This window comes from Barbus barbus, assembly GCF_936440315.1.
Source record: "Barbus barbus genome assembly, chromosome: 8".
In the NCBI taxonomy this organism is placed as follows: domain Eukaryota; kingdom Metazoa; phylum Chordata; class Actinopteri; order Cypriniformes; family Cyprinidae; genus Barbus; species Barbus barbus.
The window spans coordinates 20,138,475-20,160,916 of NC_136736.1; the positions used below are offsets into that span (position 1 = coordinate 20,138,475).

At 35.1% G+C, this 22,442-nt stretch overlaps 1 protein-coding gene across 4 annotated transcripts; it reads left to right on the top strand.

Annotated features, from left to right (window-relative positions):
• Positions 1-268: 268 nt before the first annotated feature.
• LOC306874381 (arfaptin-1-like) lies at positions 269-21,893 on the top strand. 4 transcript variants are annotated; one of them, XM_079424384.1, is made up of 10 exons: positions 269-447; positions 2,484-2,800; positions 8,509-8,607; positions 11,488-11,593; positions 14,086-14,187; positions 15,203-15,315; positions 15,689-15,910; positions 18,033-18,190; positions 18,288-18,462; positions 20,058-21,893. In XM_079424384.1, exons 2-10 carry the CDS (start codon positions 2,486-2,488, stop codon positions 20,211-20,213), a joined length of 1,446 nt encoding a protein of 481 aa, XP_079280510.1. In that variant the 5' UTR covers positions 269-447; positions 2,484-2,485; the 3' UTR covers positions 20,214-21,893. The 4 variants fall into 4 exon arrangements, with proteins under 4 accessions (XP_079280510.1, XP_079280511.1, XP_079280512.1 ...); XM_079424385.1 differs by lacking the exon at positions 14,086-14,187; XM_079424386.1 differs by lacking the exon at positions 2,484-2,800.
• The last annotated feature ends 549 nt before the right edge of the window (positions 21,894-22,442 follow it).

Sequence of the window (22,442 nt, forward strand, 5' to 3'; positions counted from 1 at the left end):
TAACAGAAACAAAATAAGTTAAAGTTCTAAAAACTAAAGCTAATAAAAACGACAACAGCACAAAATAAAAATAACTAAAACGTAAAAAAAATGACAACATAAATTTGTAAAAACAAGCAAATACAAAATATGAATAAATAGGCTAATATAATAATAATAATACAAAACAACACTGGTTTTGATTTATCTAGTTGGTTCTTGTAGTTACTGTATGATGCTGTTTTATTGTTTATCAATGTTGGTATTGTTGGTTTGGCCACTAGGAGACAGACATGATGTGGCTCCATTATATCTACTGACACACACGTCCTCTTCCGGGTGTGTTTGAAAAGACTTTCACTGAGCTGTGGATCGAATGATACACACAGCAACTCAAACTCAAGCCAAGACCATTTTTATGAAAAGAGCTGTGCAACAAGAAAGAGAGCGGTTGTAATCTGTGTGCAGGTGAGTGCTGCTGAACAATCAACTGTTGCTTCGGTGTTCATGTATGTGTGATGGCAGGCATGATGGCTTCAGTATGCAGGGTTGATCCTCTGCCTCCCCTGCCACTGGGAAAAGTGACTAAAGGAAATTCATTCAGGCTGTCAGACAGAATAACAGACTGTCGACTTACTTATTCTGTTCAGATCGTTTCACGAGTTAGATGAAGAGAAGGGTATTGGCAAAAAATCTGAATGTCAATGTTTTGCTATCAATTGTGTTCATGCTTAATGAAGGTCGCATCATTAATATAGGCTACAAGCGGTATAGAGCGTGAAATTGCAGGCTTATTGCGTTTTGTAACGCATAACTCGACTGAAGAGCTTCAGGCAAAGGAAGTAACTCAATCGCAACTTTGTGACGTGCGGGCGCAACAATGAGGCAACACTGCGAGATTGAATTCCAGGAAGAAATACGACAGTAGCTATATACTTAAACAACACCACTTCTTTATAAAGCCGATGGTTTATAAATATACTCTGTGTTGCTTTGGGTTTGTACGTGTTGTTCCGTTGCTAAACACTAAAAAGGAAAAAAAACCGTTTACGTGTCCATTGACGCGAATTAACGAACCCTACTATGGGAAAGGGATAGTTTATGAATATTAATTAGGTCATGTGACTGGGCGCTCCAATGAAGAGTACAAAGCGTGACCTAAGTAAAATATTCGTATATTTCGTGTAAGCCTTGGCCGTAATAGGTTTCATAATTTTATTGGCTTCTAATTTTTTTTTTTAAGGAAAAGTGTGCTTCTTCCTGCGATTGTCTATGGCCTGCATTTTCCCTCCTTCTATTAAAACTAAATAGGCTACATCCATAAACTTTATGAATATTTTATTCCAGTTATTGACCGAAGGACTAAAGTATCAACAGCACACAATTTCTTTGTACAAGAATGGTTTAACAATCTTCAAAACTAGGACACATTTTTTATTAATGCAATAAACTTTTAATTTGACAGTGTAAATGTTACTAATGAGGCAGCATGATAAAAATATGGTGTTGTTTTTGGTATTGTTATTTGCTCTATATGAAAATGTGTAGAACTCAGTAATTAAATGGCATTTGAGTCTTGGTTTGTAGAAAACGTATCACTGTGTGTAACTGGAGCTTTATTATACAAACCTATAATCCCATTTTCTAGGTTAACTCAACTCTTACTGATACATGAGCATCATGGGAGAGTCTGTGTGTAAAGACATAATGACAGATTTCATTATTCATTAAGCAGCATTGTAGCTCATCATAAAAGAGTTTGGCTAATTCTTCTCCTATGAGTTTACTTTGGTTTATAAGTAACTATTTCCTTATTTAACCATAAACATTTTGAATGTGAGTAGTGTAGGTGTTGTAGATAGTGTAGACCAGGGATCCTCAAATCTGGCCCACAAGATCCAATTTCCTGCAGAGTTTAGCTCTAACCCTAATCAAACACACCTGAGCATGCCAATCAATGTCTTCAGGATCATTAGAAAATCACAGATAGGTGAGTTTGATCAGGGTTGGAGCTAAACTCTGCAGCGCATTGGACCTCCAGGCCATGATTTGAGGAACCCTGGTGTAGACTGATGTACAAAGTGCTGCAAATTTAGTGAGCTGAACCATTTATATCCCGTATAAGCCTGAATTTGAATTCCTTTGTGTAAAGCAATGCAGGATGCAGTCTAAAGTTTCTGTCAAACAATATTAACTAAAAGGCAATTAAAACTAACATTCAGTCTGAAAGAATGTGCCTGTGCTGATTTACTAACCCGTTTTTTGCCAGCTCTTTCATTGAACATTTCAGTTGTCATTGGTTCATTGGCTCCTGAGTATTGACTTACAGGTTTTTTCTAGCATGATTATTAGATGTTTGTTCCATGATGTACAGCATAATGCCAGAATGCCTTCCTGAAACTTCAGCCTCGATGGAATTTAGTGACATGCATAAACATTTATTTGAATTCAGCACAAGAAGGAAAACATCTTGGTCAGTTGCTCACATGTATGTTTACTTTCAGGAATGTCAGAAGCTAGTTTTGACTCTGGGAAGAATGCCTCACAGGATAATCAGTTGGACCCTAATGAACAGGGCCCTCAAAATACTGCTGACTCTGTGAGTCAATCAAAGGCCAGAAAAAACAGCCTGGATGACGCACACATGACTGAAATTGACATCAGTGAGGACAAGGAAGTTGGAAACCACTATAACACTCACAGTGAGGATGATGGTGATGAAGATGATGATTCTCGGGCCCAGAGTAAAACTAGTGGAATAATTCGGGATAATGCTGATTCTGAAACAACAAGCAGTGTGGCAACAGAAGCTGATGTGCAGGTGACCGTAATTATATAGTGAGACCTGTAGCTTGGCTTATGCTTGATCTCGCTCATACATGTTGCTGTGATTTCAGCCATTCTTTCAGATTTTTATTTTAGGTAAATATAATCTGAATCATCCAAGTTATCTGTGAATTTAAAAGAGCTAGACCTCTGCCTGAATGCTCCAGCATAATGAGGCACTTATCTTTCATTCTGTCTTTGTGAGGTGTCCTTTATTTATTTTTTTAAGGTGATGGTGCATTTCTTTAGCATATTCTGGTAAATTTTGCTTGGCTGTTGCTGTTATTACTGCATTTTGCAGTTTTGCCATTTTTAAAAAAAATATAATTACATTATATATTTTTATTTTCCGCTACATTATGCCATTTATTTTAATACAATATGTAGTATAGAATTTAAATAACCATTTATCGGTCATCAGCAATAACATGAAAATAATTATAATTACTTATCAATAATTATCTCAACAAAGTATACTGATAATTAGATTGACCAGTATTTATTTACCAGTCTTTTAGTATATAATGTATTTTTATTTGCTGCAGAGTCACTATTTTTCTAGTTCGTCATTGTAGTTTTTCACCAAAATAATTTTTTCAAGTGCAAACACACAATGTAATCACTCTACTCGTATGGAACTCAGGGCTCGCAAAATCGCTAGCCCGACATCCCGGGGCTATTGTGTTTTCCAGTCGGGCTACCAAAATGTATCACTGCCCTGCCCGACGGGCTACCTTAAATAGGGCTCCCACGCAGTGTTCACTCTAAGCTGAGCGCGCACGACCGCGCTCTTCTTCCACCGCGACTGCGCAGAAGAAATAATGTGCCTCGCGCACACAAAAATGAGTTGGGAATCCATTTGATTGAATGCCGCCAGTAAAAGGAAAAGAATAGCAATGCTCGGGCAAACCGCTATAGAGCTGATGTCACGACAGAGTTAGAACCGGTTTCATAGAAAGAGAACGATGTGCACCAAATGAGTCGTTGTAGAAACTGAATACTTCAATGGTTGCAGTGCACTCAACACGAGAGAAAACGCAATGACGTGAAATAAAACGTCCTCATGTATTAAATAAGATTAAGTGCTGGAAATAGTGAAGGATGGGCAAAGAACGGTAACAAAACTCTGAAACATGTACAGTCACACAAGAGTATTGTACAAACTGTACTTCATAACGATGTTTAGACCGCTATAGAAGAATTCATATGTTGACTTTTTTATATTTAACTATAAGACCTCAGCTTAAGTTTAGCTTCAGTTTGTATTCTATTCTATCAGTTTAAATAGTTTGTTTTGTTAATATATTATGTTAGGGCTATATTATAAACCTGATAAATAATTGTTGTTTTTGAGTCTTTGACTTCGAGTCTCTTGCTCATCAAGGCTGTATTAATTTCAAAAATACAGAAAAAACAGTGATAGTGAAATATTATTGCAATTTCTAATATCGGTTTCCTATTTTAATACCTACTATAAAATAGCATTTATTCCTGTGATCAAAGCTGAATTGTCAGCATCATTACTCCAGTCTTCAGAGTCCCATGATCCTTCAGAAATCATTCTAATATTCTGATTTATTATCAGTGTTGAAACTTTTTTCTTTGATTAACAAAAAGTTTAAAAGAACAGCATTTATTCAAAATATAAATATTTTCTAACAATAGAAGTCTTTACCATCAATTGTATCCATTTAACACATCCTTGCTGAATAAAGTTTATTTAACTTTCTTTAAAAAAAAATTAAAGTATCTTTAAAAAAGAAAGAAAAAAATTTCTGACCCCAAACTTTTGAATAGTTTATATTGTAACACAAAATCTCTTTTGACTAAACACTGTTCTTTTTAACTTTTTATTATTTTTTTTTTTTAAATATCACAGGTCCCAAAAAATACAGTATAAAAAATAAAATAAAAAAGCAGTACAACTGTTTCCAACATTGATTAAAAATCAGCATATTAGAATGATTACTAAAGAATCATGTGACTCTGAAAATACTGCTTTGCTTCACAGGAGTTAATTAAATTTGAAAGTATATTAAAATAGAAAACATTTATTTTAAATTGCAATAATATTTCACAATATTATTTTGTGAAAAGAAAAATACTGAATATTATATCAAATAGATACAGCCTTTATGAATATAAGAAACTTCTTTAAAGAAATGTATTGATCCAAACTTTTGAACTGCAGTGTATTGTACAGTAAAAATGTTTTCTCAGGTAACCTAAAATATACATAATTTAGTTACATCAAGGGTCAAATCAAATATAAATAGCACATTAAAGTTAAAAGTTACACACTTTTTTGTGTGCGTGCTGTACAGGTCTGGTATAAAGAATGCTTTTGCTCAGGTGCCCGAAATGTCCACTCAATAGAGACAAGTTTTGCTCAGCAAGAAAAAAAATTAGAGGGAACATTGCTCCCACGGGTCCTTAAATTTGATACAACTAAATTGAAGAGTTTTTAAGGCCTTATACCATTTAACGTATTTAAAACTATCTAAGAAATAATTTTTCAAATTGCCTTTTTAAGATTAAGAATTCTGCAGATACCTTGTAATTTGTAAATAATAAAATAGAACTCTTTCCTTGATATTAGTTGATATTTGTGTATTGAAAATGTTTTTGATTGACATTTATGGTCTTTATTTTATTTGGGCTCGTTAAATTAATTTTCGGGCTACCAAAATCTGAAGAGTACCTGTCCGAAGGGCTACCAGGGATTTAGAAATTTTGTGAGCCCTGGAACTATACAGTAATTTAACTATACCAATCATTTAAAAATAATGCAACCTGTTTTTACACAACAGGACACTTCTAACACTGCATTACATTTCTTGTCAACGTCAACTGTATGCACTTTTTGTCTTAGCTTGTCTTAACTCAGTACTGAACATTTATCTACAGTATTAGCATGATTCAAATTGTTCTACAGCCTGTCCTGATAAGGAAGTGTTTACTTGATGCTTTATCTTGTTAAAAGTCTTTCCTTTTCTTCTGATAGCCAAGAGGTTTGTTTAAGAAACCCATCTTTCGTTTTCCTTGAGCATTTATTAGATTCATGATTGCAGCTCTTCAGAATGTCTTAGATTGCAGTTGTTTCTGTTGGTCTCTTTGTTAATGTCTCTAAGCAACTGAACTCTAGGGAACTCTTCTGCAGGGCTTGACCGAGCCACTGTTCATCATCGATGCTTTAATCATCGAATCTTGTGGTGACAGACTGTGAAGCATTTGGAAGTAAGGGCTTTTATAGTTGTGCCTGCAAAAGAAAAACCTGACTGTCATTGGAGGACAAACAAACTCACTTAAAACAGAATGTGATGCCAGATCTTTCCAGATTTGTATCGCTCATAGGAGTAACCAATGAGAACCACAATTGTCATTTGATTCATCAAATGAGTTTAGAGTCACTGACCTTCTGGCATGATGGCATCAGGTGGCTTTGAAAGATTCATGCACTGTTATTGGACACTGTGTGCTGTTTTCACCAGGCCAGACAAACAAGTGGCCTGTCTTGAAGATTCAAATCACTGAGCCGCTCAGTAGAACACAAACCTAAATAGCCTTTTTTTGTAGTTACATATTAAGCCTCATTGAAGGGCATTATAAAGTCATACCACCTTGAAATAAGGAATTGTTGCTTAAATTGCAACCTGAAACCAAATAGTGACAACAAACTGCTTGTGTCTTGCTTTCATTTGCATATGTAACTGAAGTAGACACTTTTGGATTTACTGATGTTTGTAGTAGGGATGTAAATCTGTAATCCAGTCAATATATATATTTGGATATCAGTTTGTGAATGCTCGTTTCCACCCTTTTTTTACTTTTTAACCGTTGCTGTTATGTTGCACTCATGCTCTTAATTTATTACACTGTCAATTATAATCTGTAGCAGAAGATCAAACTTTTACATTTATTTTATTTATTTTTATACAATAATATAGTATAGAAGCAATATAGAAACAATTATCAGTCATCAGCAATAAGTTGAAAAAATAATTGTCAACTTATAGGTAACAGAAATTTGTGTCTCTGGACAGGGCTGTACAATTCTCTGAATATAACAGTAATACATTTACAGTAGAAACCTACCAGACAACTGGACTGTACCATACGTCAGTATGTAAAATATGCAAATATCTCACTGTTTTGAAAGTATAACCATAAGACTGAATTAGACCACATAGGCCCATCCTTTTAACCACATGCCATCTTTTCAAAGTATAAGCATAGGCCAGAAATTAGTTTTTGATATTTTTTACCTGCTTTTTGTAATATCGATGTTCATTGTTTTATCTGTTATTTGAGATGTTCCTAATTTTCCACAGTATAACATGATGTCCACTCTCACTCTTGCATGTGGCTCTGCGTTCATTTGTTGGCTATGGCCGCTATAATGTAGCTCCTGGATTGAGTGATCGGTTTGTTGTCCATCTCAAATGTCTTGTCTTTTCTTTTTCAGAAAAATTCAGTGTAAATTGAAGTCTCACTTTGGTTGTGTCGTTAAAACCACCTTTGGACTTACTGTAATGCAATAGACATTTTATTGGCATGTTTAAAGACTGTCCACAAAGCTCATCAGCAGTCTTCTTAACCATTTGGCACACAGCCTTCTGATGCAAAGTCACATATGCTTTATCTTATTAATGACTTTTCACGTGCTATTGCTCTCACGTTTGACACTTGTCATTGTAAAGGTTTAGAAGTGAGGTTTGATTTTTTTTTTTTTTTTTTTTTTTCCTTACAATGAACCCAAAGCCTGATATTATTGATTTATTTTTTACAGCTTGTCATTGAAAGAGTGGTAGGAGATGAATTGTTGAGGTTATCTTTGGATGTCTGATTAGCTTATGCTTAATTCCATCATCCGTCACATTGTGCTGTAGTCACTAGGCTGTTTTATCCCTTAAAGGATTATTGATGAACTTGTGATCACTTAATTCTTTGTGTGATTTTATGTAGACGAACAAAGAAAAGTTTCAGTGTTACTTTTATATAAAAATGTATCAAAATTTTTCATTATTATTAAATCTTATTATCATTATTACTATTTATTTCTCAGATTTCTGTTTTTTATTTTTTGACCAAGTTGGATGACAGGAAAGGAGGGGAAGCAAGAGAGAGTGTGGTTTTGGGACATCCCAGACGGAGGTGTGTGTGTGTGTGTGTGTGTGTGGAACACGTGCTACTGTTCCGCTGTGACTCTGACCTGGACATATACTGAAGTGTTGTGTTTCTAAAAGAGTATAATATTAGTGTTTTAATGAGTGTATATTTCTCTCTTTCTTAAAAAACAACAACAAAAAAAACAACTTTCCCATCCCAAACTTTTACACAGTACTGTTTTTTTATAATGTGTTTATCAGTCCCTGATAAAAACGATCACCAGATGGCAGTGTAGTTATACTTGGCTGTTCACACTGTACTTAGAGTTTTTGATTCACTAATAGTTCTATTTCCCTTTTGCTGTTAAATAATTATTCTAAAACAGCAGCAGACCTGATCCATTTTGTTTTCTATAGATGCATTTTCTTTGCTTGTGGTGCTGCAGTTAAAACTTCACAAGTCTTTACAAGCTACAGTTGTGTAAAGCTTTCTGGTGGTGGTAGCACTCTGCATCTAAACTCTCAGCTTGACAGCTTTAACATTGATTTTTCCTAGTTCTCCTAGTTATTGATATTGTGTGTGTGTGTATTGAAGGTGGCTATGGCAGAGGAGGCCCACAGAAGCCCAGCTGCTCAAATCTCAGTCACCAGAAACGGAGAAGCAGACAATGGTCATGAGGAAGTATTTCACAGGGTAAGACATCCTACACAGAACAAACTACCCATCATGCACCGATTCCACTGTTTCTAAACTGCTCTTGCCCTAAATAGAAGTCAACTAACAATGGTGCCATTTGAACACAGAATGTTTGGATATGAATGTTTCCAAAGTGCTGTGTGCTGATGACACACAATGACAAGTGTCGATGTGTCTCATGAATGTAGTTATGTTCCTAATTATTTAAAATATTTGACAGACTACTATATTGTTACAGTCTAATAGGACTATATATTGATAGATAAATAGATAGATAGATAGAGTTGCTATTATTTAATATATTGTTCTTTGGATAATGTTGGTTTGCCCAGCCCTACCTCCATATTCGGGTTGGCATTTATTCTTAGCTTGACTTCTCCTTAACTCACAAAAATGTTCCAGCATCCCAACCAGCCAATGAGCTCATGGTTTAGTTTTAAACTAAAAGGCTATCATTTATATAGCAACTATATATATATAGTTGCTATATAAATGATAGCCTTTTAGTTTAAAACTAAACCATAGCTCTTCAGGCAGTAAAAAAGAAAAACTGAAATATCACATGGTCCTAAGTATTCAGACCCTTTGCTGTGACACTCATATATTTAACTCGGGTGCTGTCCATTTCTTCTGATCATCTTTGAGATGGTTCTACACCTTCATTTGAGTCCAGCTGTGTTTGATTATACTGACTGGACTTGATTAGGAAAGCCACACACCTGTCTATATAAGACCTTACAGCTCACAGTGCATGTCAGAGCAAATGAGAATCATGAGGTCAAAGGAACTGCCTGAAGAGCTCAGAGACAGAATTGTGGCAAGGCACAGATCTGGCCAAGGTTACAAAAAAACTTATGCTGCACTTATGGTTCCTAAGAGCACAGTGGCCTCCATAATCCTTAAATGGATGACGTTTGGGACGACCAGAACCCTTCTTAGAGCTGGCCGTCCGGCCAAACTGAGCTATCGGGGGAGAAGAGCCTTGGTGAGAGAGGGAAAGAAGAACCTAAAGATCACAATGGCTGTGCTCCAGAGATGCAGTCGGGAGATGGGAGAAAGTTGTAGAAAGTCAACCATCACTGCAGCCCTCCACCAGTCGGGGCTTTATGGCAGAGTGGCCTGACTGAAGCCTCTCCTCAGTGCAAGACACATGAAAGCCCGCATGGAGTTTGCTAAAAAAAACACCTGAAGATTCTCTGGTCTGATGAGACCAAGATAGAACTTTTTGGCCTTAATTCTAAGCGGTATGCGTGGAGAAAACCAGGCACTACTCATCACCTGTCCAATACAGTCCCAACAGTGAAGCATGGTGGTGGCAGCATCATGCTGTGGGGGTGTTTTTCAGCTGCAGGGACAGGACGACTGGTTGCAATCGAAGGAAAGATGAATGCGGCCAAGTACAGGGATATCCTGGACTAAAACCTTCTCCAGAGTGCTCAGGACCTCAGACTGGGCCGAAGGTTTACCTTCCAACAAGACAATGACCCTAAGCACACAGCTAAAATAACGAAGGAGTGGCTTCACAACAACTCCGTGACTGTTCTTGAATGGCCCAGCCAGAGCCCTGACTTAAACCCAATTGAGCATCTCTGGAGAGACCTAAAAATGGCTGTCCACCAACATTTACCATCCAACCTGACAGAACTGGAGAGGATCTGCAAGGAGGAATGGCAGAGGATCCCCAAATCCAGGTGTGAAAAACTTGTTGCATCTTTCCCAAAAAGACTCATGGCTGTATTAGATCAAAAGGGTGCTTCTACTAAATACTGAGGGGTCTGAATACTTAGGACCATGTGATATTTCAGTTTTTCTTTTTTAATAAATCAGCAAAAATGTCAACAATTCTGTGTTTGTCTGTCAATATGGGGTGCTGTGTGTACATTAATGAGGAAAAAAAATGAACTTAAATGATTTTAGCAAATGGCTGCAATATAACAAAGAGTGAAAAATTTAAGGGGGGTCTGAATACTTTCCGTACCCACTGTGTGTGTGTGTGTTGATATATATATATATATATATATATATATATATATATATATATATATATATATATATATATATATATATATATATATATATATATATATATATATATATATATATATATATATTATACTGTACTACTTTTACTGACTAACAACTGTTTTGCAGCAACGGCAAAACTAGCTTGATTAGCTTTCTACTACTAGTTGTTGTCATTTTAACCTTGAGGAAATTGTCTTAAGTGTGCGCTTTCTTCACATTAAACAGAAGAACTAGGCAACATAAATCCCAAGGCATCTCTAAAATGTACCTGGTTAAAGAAATGTTTCCCACAAATAATTGTAAACAATGTCTAGTACTTCTTTTAAACCTTATTATTATACATTCATTTGGTGTTGCCAAATGTAAAACAATGGCGCTAGAATGATGCAGTGAGTTGTTTAGCAATAGACGACCAATCATAAATTAGTGCTTGCAGCATTAAATATTCATGAGCCTTGTACAGTCACAGAAGCTTTCACACACTGTATTTAGAAAATACTTTCTTTTTTTTGTTTTGTTTTTGCTTTAATTTGTTTTTATACACATTGCATTATTAGACTTAAAACACACAGGGCAGAGTTACTTGGCCACATTTTCATAGATAATATGCTTGGTGCCTAATATGCTTTAACCCTGCAATTAGAGTTTAGACAGTTTTAAAAAGACAATTTAAAAAAATGAAAACTTGTTATTTTGCCACAGAATTTAACACAAATTATGCTGTTTTAAAATGAATGATTAACAGCTAAAACTAAGAGGAAAACAATAGAAAACATTGCATTGTTATGATATCTTTCTTGAATGTCATTCATTTGTATTCTTGTTTCTTGTTCTCCCGGTTTTTCTTTCAAGGATGTGCCACACAATGTCTCCTCTGGACCAAACACATCACACTCCCACAATTCACCTGAAAACTATGCAATGAATGAGGGAGTGGTCCAAGTGGGGCCATATACAGGTACAACACTAAGCATGCATTGAACCTGGATATAATTAGTCTTTGTCCTTCACACAAATACATACAATGACTCGGCATGCTACAGTTAACGCACAAACGTGTGTGCTTACATAAGATTACATACAGATTCACAATTTGCTCAGAGACCATGGTAAAATGTTTATCATTTAAAAACACTTTCTTTCATTGTAATAAATGAGATGAGGCTAGGGTGGGTTTTCAGTTTTTTTTTTTGTCATTAGGTTAGTAGACTAGTTGAATGGCTTCAGAATCCTCTCACTATCTGGTGCATCTAATGTGAACCCATATTTGTTTGTCTGTGTTTCTCTTTGAGTGTGTTGTGGAGAGAGGGAGAATTTGAATTTGAAAAGAAAGGTGTGCCTGTCTCATTACAGAGTCGTCTGTGATCTTTTTTTTTTTTTTTTTTTTTTTTTTTTTTTTTACATCTGCTTCCCCTTTCATTATTTCATCCTCGTCTACTGCATGAATTAATTAGGATGGAAACATGGCAACCTGTCATTAGTTGGGTGTAATTACTGACCACCCTTTTTATTATTCCTTATATATTTCACTTGTTAGTTTAGGAGACTATGGATCGTATTTCATCAGTTTGCTACAGCAAACCTACTGGCAATGAAATTGATTTGAAACCTTTTATTTAAAGGTTAGATTTTTCAGATTTCCCTTGTGATATTAACACTGTACATTTAAGACGTGTGTATTTAAACAAGCCCTGTAATAATTGGAACCTGCACGTATGTTTAAGGAGTTGAATCTATTTAAAGCTGCAGTCCGTAAATGTTGCCTCTTTGTCGCCATCTATGTTTGAAAACCTGGAATTGCAGTTACTTGCGGAATTATCTTGCTTGCATGGGGTTGTACTCTGGCACGGCTCCAGCGTGGATGAATCTAATGTTTTGAGGTGAATGTGTGGCAGTCAGTCAGTCACAGCACCGGTGTGGATGCTTACTGTACTTCACAATCACATTTTAGTCTACGTCTTCGAATTTATGACCCAAAATAAGAATTTATCATATATTGTCATCTGAACAAGTTAGTTACAAGTCAGTCACGTTTGTTCTGACCAACTGAGGAAAAAAACATTACCATAAATCACGCTACCAATGGTGATTTAATCTAAAGATCTCTTAGCTCATATCACATCAAACCGTGCAAATGATTATTATTGTTATACTTAATTCTCAATTTAACAACATCAGCATTGCGGGACTATGAGTATAGTGTGTATTAGCGTGTAGATTTCAATTTCTGTACAGTCTAATCTAATTGTCATACCATTAGAATTTCATATTAAGAAATTCTTTTAACCCAAAATTAGCAATTTATTTTAAACCAACATTGATTTTCGAAGGAAGCAAATTATGCTTCCTTCGAACTGGTTTTCTTTAAAAGACATATCTTGTGTAATCCCAGGCTATCTGTAATCAGAAGCACATTTAAAACTAGAATATAATTTAATTTCATTCACATGTGTTTCATAAACGCACAACATTTTCTGGATTACAATCCACCATCAAAATGATACATTTAATTATTCCAGCTGCTGTGAGAAAAGGCTATAAATGATCCGCCACCTGCAGGATCCTCACATGCGATAGCCTAATAGCTGGGACAACTTCTTTATGTTTACAGACGTAATGAATGACGCAGTACCATGCTCGAATTTCCTGCGAAAACCTACCCATATCACTCAAATTAGAAAACATTATTAGAAGCTAACCATTGTGAATCGGGCTAAAGTAAATCGATAGTTTTGAACACTGGCTGGTTATGTACTGCTCAAATATTGATTTCAGATCATTTTTAACCAAAAAATGATTACAGACTGCAGCTTTAATTAAAAATGCAGCAGAAACTGTAATATCTTAAAATATTAATACTATTTAAAAGAACCAGATTCTGTTTTAATATTAAAATGTGACTTGATTCTGTGATGGAAAAGCTAAATAGCAGCCATTGCTCCAGTTTTCAGCGTCACATGATCATTCAGAAATCATTCTTATATGCTCATATGTTGACACATTTACTGCTTAATATATTTGTGGAAACAGTGAAACATTTTTTTTTTTCAGGATACTTTGATGACAGTTCAAAACAACTGCATTTATTTGAAATATAATTTTTTTTGTAAGAAGTATTTACAGTCACTTTAAATAATGTAATGCATCATTCCTGAATAAAATTATTAATTGATTTAAAGTCTTACTGGCCCCAAACTTTTGAATGGTAGTGTAATTTGGGTAGCCATTTTAACGTAATATTTTTTTTATACTATAGCCACACTCTGATTGACCTGTTTTTTGCATTATATGCTTTCCATAAACAACATAGGTCAAACAATCAATAAATTGTGTTTTTTACTTATTTTGATTTTGATGGATGGATTCACACTTCCTCTGTGGCTGTAGTTTACAAAAAAAATGTCAGACTCGGTGTATAAATCATAAAAATTCATCACTGACCATTTTTAGGGTCGCCATTCCAGGCCACCACACCTAAAGTTGTCCCCAGTCCTGCAGCAGCCAGCCGGCTAGCTCGCAGCATCAGCGATAGTCAGGTGGAGACGCAGAAAGGTACCACATACCGTAACAGAAGACGTCACGCATGGATCTGCATTCCTTCATCTCTTCCTTACTAACGCTGCACTGCCAGTTTCAGACTGTACCATCATAAAGACATTGTTTTTCTAGTAGATTCCAGTGATGTCTGTTAAACTCTTCAACAGATATAAAAATTGACATCACTTTCCACTTTTGTGTAGTTGTAAAGCATTAGGTTGGTAGGTTGTAACTTTATGATGGTGTTCTATTAAATTCCGCCAACTCCAGGCCTGTTTTCTTCCCTCTTGTTGCTTGTCTCTTTAATGACTTTGGAGATGGGGCTCATTTATTCGTCTTGGCTGACCACCCTGTAACCTTTTGCCTTCCTGACTGATCGCAAAAGATAAAGATTTAGATTTATCAATAATTTCCTCTTTTTTCTTTTTTTTTCCTCACAGGACTTTGATCATTCAAAACAATACATTGCTTTTGTCGTTTCCCACTGTTTCTGCCGCTGTCTGCCATTTTAAATGAGAAAAGCATGTTTCACCTAAGCTTATCTTTAGTCTAGAGTTACTCCTGTCCATGTTTCAGTGTTATTTTAATATTATCGTTTATTTTTAGTTTTCAATTTAATTTTAGCTTCAATTGTATAGTTCTTAATATTTTTTTTTTTCTCTATTTTGGTTAGTAATTATAGTATGTCAATTTAAACATTTCAGTTAGTATTCAAGGCAACATTTCTAATATCCATTTAGTTTAGGTTTCCTCTATTTTACTTCATATTTTATTTTAGTTAACAAAAAATGTTCAATAGTTTTTAACACTTTTTTTTTTTAATGAGTAGAAACAGATGTGATTTGTCAGACATAATAATCTTGGATGTTAATATTGGGTGTTCCTCTATTTTGACTGACTTGATTTAGCCAATTATCATAATTTTATCACATAAGATGACATATGTTAGTCTTAATAGTTGTGAGTCTCAATGAGTAATATCATATCAGTCATCGCTCATGTCAGTTAACAGATGTCATTCTGTCATCAGGTGCTTTGAGAGAGCAGCAGATGGGAGGAGCAGTGGTCCTTGCTGATGACATAAAGAGTCCTGCCATAGAGAAACTGGAGATGGTGAGGAAGTGGAGCATCAACACTTACAAAGTGAGTGATTCCTGCCATAGTGGTTATAATGGCATCTGTGTTCATTAAAAAAGGTCTCAAGCATCCATGTCTCACAAAAGTCTGGGTTTGAGGTAATAAAAACAGAACAGAGCACAATGGTGAAAAAGCATTGTGGTGTACAAATTTAGTCTGGTTTGTGACATTTTCCAGTCATGATCCCTTTGAAAATTTTTCCCCATAATTTCATATGTTCTCTGTAATATTGCTGGCAAAAAAAAGAGACCGGGTTCTGTGTATCCTCTCTGTGTCCATCTTTTGTAGCCCTGTAAATATTTCTTATTTTCAATGTTTTTTTTCTTCTTATTATTGCCCATTTTGTTAACTTTTTTTTATCTTATACTCCTCCTCACAGTGCACTAAGCAAATTCTGTCAGAGAAGTTAGGTCGTGGCTCCCGTACAGTTGATCTGGAGCTGGAGGCGCAGATTGAGGTTCTTCGTGACAACAAACGAAAGTATGAGCATGTTATCAAGCTGGCGCAGACACTTTGCACTCAGCTGGCGCAGATGCTGCAGACGCAGAGACAGCTGGGTGACGCGTTTGCCGATCTTAGTCTCAAGACACCCGAGCTCCATGTAAGTACTCTTGATTTTATACAAAATCAGAATCAGTGTTTATTTAAAATGGATATTAAGTATATTATATGCATTTTTCCCCACAGTGGAAAGTTATTTTGCTCTTTAAACTTAATTATGAAAAATGTACACACATTTCACTCTTCACTTATTCTCAGAACCAGCAATCTCAAATCTCATGTTTTTTTAGGTTTTAAATGGCTAAACAATACTGTCTAAAAATAACATCAGTACACACTCTCTGGTTGTCAAACTTGGTATATGTGCTTACCGACAGCCGATTATCCAGAATGATATCTGATGATACCAATGGCGATAGTTTGATTTTCTCAAGAAATAAATCTCTCCTAACCAATGCTGTATACCATAATATATTACCATATTTTATATTATTACCATAATATAAAATTTTTAAATTAATAACAAAGCTATAATAATTAATTGCTATTTATTTTCAGATATCATAATTACACTCAAATAAAAATTCACATCTCTGTATACACTTAAGTCTTCATAGATACTTGTCTTATATAAGTACTGTTTTTAATTACTGTTAATGCGTTAGTCATGTTAATTATTTTATTGCCAATAGTGGGAATATTTATTACGATTATTGGTCTATTTTCACTTTTTTGCCTTTTTTTTGCATTTAGTTAGGTTTCTGGCATGTCTGCCAACTCAAAGCTAAAAACAAAACATGCAGCCAGTTCGTTATGGGCTGCCTGAGTCTGAAACCATGTCATCCAGCGAACTGTTTCAATTTGCAGCCAGTTTCTACGTAGATAGTTAGCAGGGGCGGACTTAGTGATTTGGGGGCCCTAAGCAAATTTCAGGTACAGGGCCCCAACACAATATCTATATGCTCTTTTATGCCTAACCCTTATTTTGCATTCAGTGAATGGTGTGAAATGATCGAGATTTTGAAGTGAAACTGCATCCATCCATCATTAAAGTGCTCCACACGGCCCGGGGGTTAATTCAGGCCTTCTGAAGCGAATGGATGTGTTTGTGTAAGAAAAGTATCCATATTTAACTTTTTTTTTTAAACTGTAATCTCTAGTTTCCTCTAACTGTCGTACGCGCATTCATGAGAGAGTGGCATTGCTGTGGATGAAGTAAGACGTAGCGTAAGCTCCGGTGAGAATATGGTAGTCTTGCAAGAACCAGGTTTTGTTTACAGCAAAGGAAAGTCTCCTCTTGGCTTATATCGAAATCCTTCAACATTTTTCTTTACAAATCCTTGTTTTGTACTTCTAATTCATGACCGGTGTTTTGTTTTGCTCTCTCCTGTGCGAATTCGTCACTTCTCACCGGAGCTTATGCTACATCCTACATTATCCTCTGGAACTCCACGACAGTAGGCGAAAGCTTTACATTTTAAATATGGATATTGTCTTACACAAACGCATCGGTTCACTTTTTATGATGGATGGATGCACTTCTTTTTACTTTGCTCTTCTTCAAGATGCCATTAAACACATTTAAAATATTCCCAAATTTGTTGTTTCTACATCCATTTGGAGATTCAGTGTGAAATTATGACAGTATAAATATATTAATATGCAATTAATCACAATTAATGACAGAAACGTATAATTAATTCTGTAATGTTTTTAATCGATTGACAGCACTTCTATATACAAGAAAATAGCTGTTATAATATATATGAAAATAGTGGCAGCATTAAAAAAAGTTATATGTAAAATAAATACAGTAATATTTACAGTAATTTAAATACAGTAATATTTCACTCTAATCCAACACAAATGCTTTTGAGAAGACCGCGTGGCATATATGGATTTTCAGCTGTTTCAGTTCTGACAAAATACCTGGATGCCTTCCATACAGTATAATTTATTCATGGACTGTTTTGGATACACTTTGGTATTGATGTTTCCAGAACCACCACGAATATACTAAATACTTTATGACTGGACTATAACCAGAAAGTGAATTGGTCTCTTGGGGAGTAGCATTTCGTTTTAATTCATTTATATGCAGAGAGGGCAAAGTCTCAATGCAGTGTTTGCTGCGGTGCTTTGCTGCATAGCTGTTTATCTATTTCTGTGTTCTTTTACTAAAGCAAATATAGATGAAAACTCTATTTATTTGTGTGTTTTAGGAGGAATTTGGCTACAATGCTGAAACCCAAAAACTCCTGGCGAAAAATGGAGAAACTCTGTTGGGAGCTATCAACTTCTTTATCTCCAATGTTAAAACTCTAGTGGATAAAACTATAGAGGACACCTTGATCAACATTAAGCAATATGAAGCAGCAAGGTCTGAATATATCTTTACAAACCACTGTATACTTCTGTTCTATTAATTTATTGAGCAAAACAATTCTCATTCTCTAAGGTATGTGCTCTTTTGGTAGGATTGAGTATGACGCATATCGCACAGATTTAGAGGAGCTCAATCTGGGTCCACGGGATGGCAACACACTCCCTAAGATCGAGCTATCTCAGCAACAGTTCCAGATCCACCGTGAAAAATATGAAAAGATGCGCAATGACGTCTCAGTCAAACTCAAGTTTCTGGAGGAAAACAAGGTAGGTGAATGTATCTTATAAATAATGTCTTTTATATTTTGTAAAATTTGTTATTAGTTATGCTTATAAAATTAGTTAAGTTAATATGTTGATAATTGGTATGAATTTTAGTACTTTTTTGCAATATATTGACCAAATTAAATGTGAATTGCCATTTTTAGGAGCAAACGTAATTGCTGAAATAATTAGCTTTCCCAAACACTGCTACTGTTAACTGTTTGTATAGGTTATTTTGTACCTATAGTGCTAATTGTAGCTCTTACACCCTGAAATGTGGTGCAGATGTTTCACCTCCGAAGCAACTTTCAAACTCTCTTGTTTTTCAACCTTTCTTGTTCAATATCCTGCTCACTTAGAAACAATGCATCACATTACAGAAGTAAAGATGTTGCAAAGGCCCTTTCAAGTTGATTAAGATATCCTGTTGGAAAAAAAAGATGAACTCAAACTGATTGAGGCATCTTTACTGTTCAGATGGTGTATAATAAACATAAAAATGGCTGGTTATAGCTGGTTATAATATACATAAAAATATAATTGATTTCTGTGACGCAGTGCTGAATTTTCATCAGCCATCACTCCAGTCTTCAGTGTCACATGATCCTTCAGAAATCGAGTTAATATTTTTTCTGGATCCTGTGACCATTTTTTCTTTGATTTTTTTTTTATGCATAACATGTTAAAAAGAACAGCATTTAAAAAAAAATGGTAATCTTTTCTAAACATTTGTATTTTCAGTCACTTTTCATCCATTTTAAAACATCCTTGCAGAATAAAAGTATTAATTTCTTTAAAAAATAATGAAAGAAAAAACTTACGGACCCCAAACTTTTGAATAGTAGTGGATATTGTCACACAAAATTCCTATTTTAAATAAACCCTGTTCTTTTTAACTTATCAAAGAATCCTGAAAAAAGTATCACAGGTCCCAAAAAAATATTAAGCAGCACAACTGTTTCCAACATTGATTAAAAATCAGCATATTAGAATGATTTCTGAAGGATCATGTGACACTGGAGTAATGGCTGCTGAAAATTCAGTTTTGCTTCACAGGAATAAATGTGACCCTGGACTACAAAACCAGTCTTAAGCCGCTGGGGTATATTTGTAGCAATAGCCAAAAATACATTGTATGGGTCAAAATGATTGATTTTTCTTTTATGCCAAAAATCATTAGGATATTAAGTAAAGATCATGTTCCAAGATTCCAGATTTTCAAATAGTTGTATCTCGGCCAAATATTGTCCTAACAAACCATACATCAATTGAAAGCTTATTTATTCAGCTTTCAGATGATGTATAAATCTCAATTTTGAAAAATTGACCCTTATGACTGGTTTTGTGGTCCAGGGTCACAAATAATATATATTTATTATTATTATTATTATTATTCACTCAATTTACACTTTACCAATTAATTTGCAGTTTTTGTCTGGGTGTTCCTATAAAATATCGAAAAATGACATGCTTCATATGCCCAATTGCACGCCCAAACAAAAAGTATTTTATATTGCCGCTTTTTTTCCCTTCAGTATTGTGAGTTATGATTTACATCCTCAGGATGTGAATTACAGTTTTCATTGCCTTTTCCTTAGGTGAAGGTGTTACACAACCAGCTGATTCTCTTCCACAACGCCATCGCAGCATACTTCGCAGGCAACCAACAGCAGCTGGAACAGACCCTTAAACAGTTCCACATCAAACTAAAGTTACCAGGAGGAGAAACACCCTCTTGGCTCGAGGAGCACTGATTGAATCAGATGGTATAATCCAGAGCAGAGGGCGGAGCACACCACTCCATAAGGAAACCAAAATCCATAAAAAGCAAAAATGTCTCACTATCACTCCTTTCCTTTTATAACTTTCAGGACACTAAAACCTGTCAATAAATGTATGGCAGGAAACCATTTTGATAAGAGTTACCAGCACTTTAATGGTAGACGAAATACAGACAAATTAACAGGAAGCAGGAAGAAATGAGGGGCCTTATGAATGTTGTACAGACTTTAAAGTAGTTTTTGAAAAAAGATGATTCAAATTAAATTGGTCTTGGACTAAAAAGCAGTCCGACTCTAAATTCTACTTAGAATTTGCCTTTTCATCTTTTTCTAGACCTCACTGGTGTCAACCTCTCCTAACCTTTTTTTATGTAACTGCACTGTGATATTGTTATCAAATACATTGACATAAATCTCCATATTGCCACCTTAAGGGGCATATTGATCTGAAAGGTTGGCATTTTTAGTTCAAACTTGAAGTTTTGATATCCTGCATTTACTGTCACAAGAAGGGCAGGATAATCAGAGGTTATAAACTCTCAATTTCTGGCTTTTTGCTGTACATTTTTAGTGAACCTTTTGTAGATCCCATTGAAAGGGGATGGGGCTTCATTTATAACTTGATGTGCCTTGCTCTTTGTCAATCATCAATTTTAATCACCTTCAGTGTTGTCAGGAGTTGTAAATGACAAATACTCTCATTACCATCCTACAGAATGGATCAATAAACACAGCCATATTTGCAGTCCAGGATAATCACACATGCATATAGACCAGCAACCTCTATTTAACTTGAAATTACAATCTGTCTTTTTTTTCCCCTTTTGTGTAATTTTTTAAACAACCTTTCTTTGCATTCCATTTCTTCAATAACTAAACCAGGAAACTATTTTGTACAAAATGTAAACCAAATTCATTTGACATGAAATATCATGTCAGTTGCCTCGGCTTTATATCTGTTTGGGTTTTGTTGTTCTTTCGCTGTGCATCTCTATTTTCTTTATTACTTTTTAAATTTCATTATTACTTTTTTTTGTTTTTGTTTAACATGTCAGAGGAAGAAGAGCTCTTGTAAATCATTCCCCTCGTATAAGTGGGGGTCAATGAGTTTAACTCTTTAAAGACAGAAGTGTAACATCAAATTTGATTAACCCAGTACCAGCTCAGATGATGAAATATTCACATGTTAATCTGGAAAAGCTTTAGATTTGGGCATTTAAAAAAAGCTTCTACCATGGCAATATATACACGGGGGGAAATGAATGTAAAGCAAATTAATCTAAAATTATGGATGCCAAATAGAATGTTAAGATTTATATCTTGAATATAAAATAATGGAGTTGTTTATTCTTGTTCTACTTGTCTTGCCTCTTTTCATTTGATGTACAATAACTACCTTTAGTTTCTGTGTCACTTTTCAGTTCTGTCTTAGCAGCAGACAGACACCAATGTACAGTAAATGTGTGAGAATTGACTGACATGCATAGTCACATCTATATATATATATATATTTGTAAAATCTTGTATTTTACTTTGGGTATAAAAGAACTTTGCTGTGTGCTGCTTTTTTGAGGATTTGTTGATGAACAATGGATCAGGTGTTTAAGGGCAGAATGTTGAATCATGGGAGAAAATAAAACTTTTCATTCTTAAGTCGTGTGTATAACTCCCTTTTTATTCAAATGTATTAAATCCTTTCAGTGATAAGTATTTGTTCCCCCACTGCCACATCTTTCTGGTTTCTGGTGTAATTAAAACAGTCTTTGCCTTGTAACATTGGTTCAGTTGACAGGATCTAATACCACGAACGCTTTCTTATACAGTTATTCTGCCTACAGAGGGCACTGTTGCCTTTCTTACTAGTTCACTTTGAGTTTTCACATGTAATCTCAGTGGTTCTAAACTTTTTGGAATCCAAACCACAATTTGTCCAAGAAAATATTTTATCTTTATTTTCTGACCGTTTTTATGTTAATATAACTAGGTTTAAATACATAATTTTAAGACTTATCTGGGCTCCCCTGGAAGTTTGTCGAGGTCTTCTAGTGGTCCTAGTATGCTTTTTTTATAAACTCATCTAGTCATCATTTAATGATAACGCTGTGAATATGAATTTGAAGTGAGGGAAATGGTGCCTCTGTCCTTTTTCTGCAAAGCCTCATATAACCTGTCAATGACTTTATGTAGCCTAACTGGTGTGAG

What these genes read in the sequence shown, in the direction of transcription:
- LOC306874381 (XM_079424384.1), top strand. Translation starts at nt 2,486, where the DNA reads ATGTCAGAAGCTAGTTTTGACTCTGGGAAGAATGCCTCACAGGATAAT. An exon ending in CAACAGAAGCTGATGTGCAG is followed by an intron (nt 2,801 to 8,508) that starts GTGACCGTAATT and finishes TGTGTATTGAAG; the next exon opens with GTGGCTATGGCAGAGGAGGC. An exon ending in GGAGCATCAACACTTACAAA is followed by an intron (nt 15,316 to 15,688) that starts GTGAGTGATTCC and finishes TCCTCCTCACAG; the next exon opens with TGCACTAAGCAAATTCTGTC.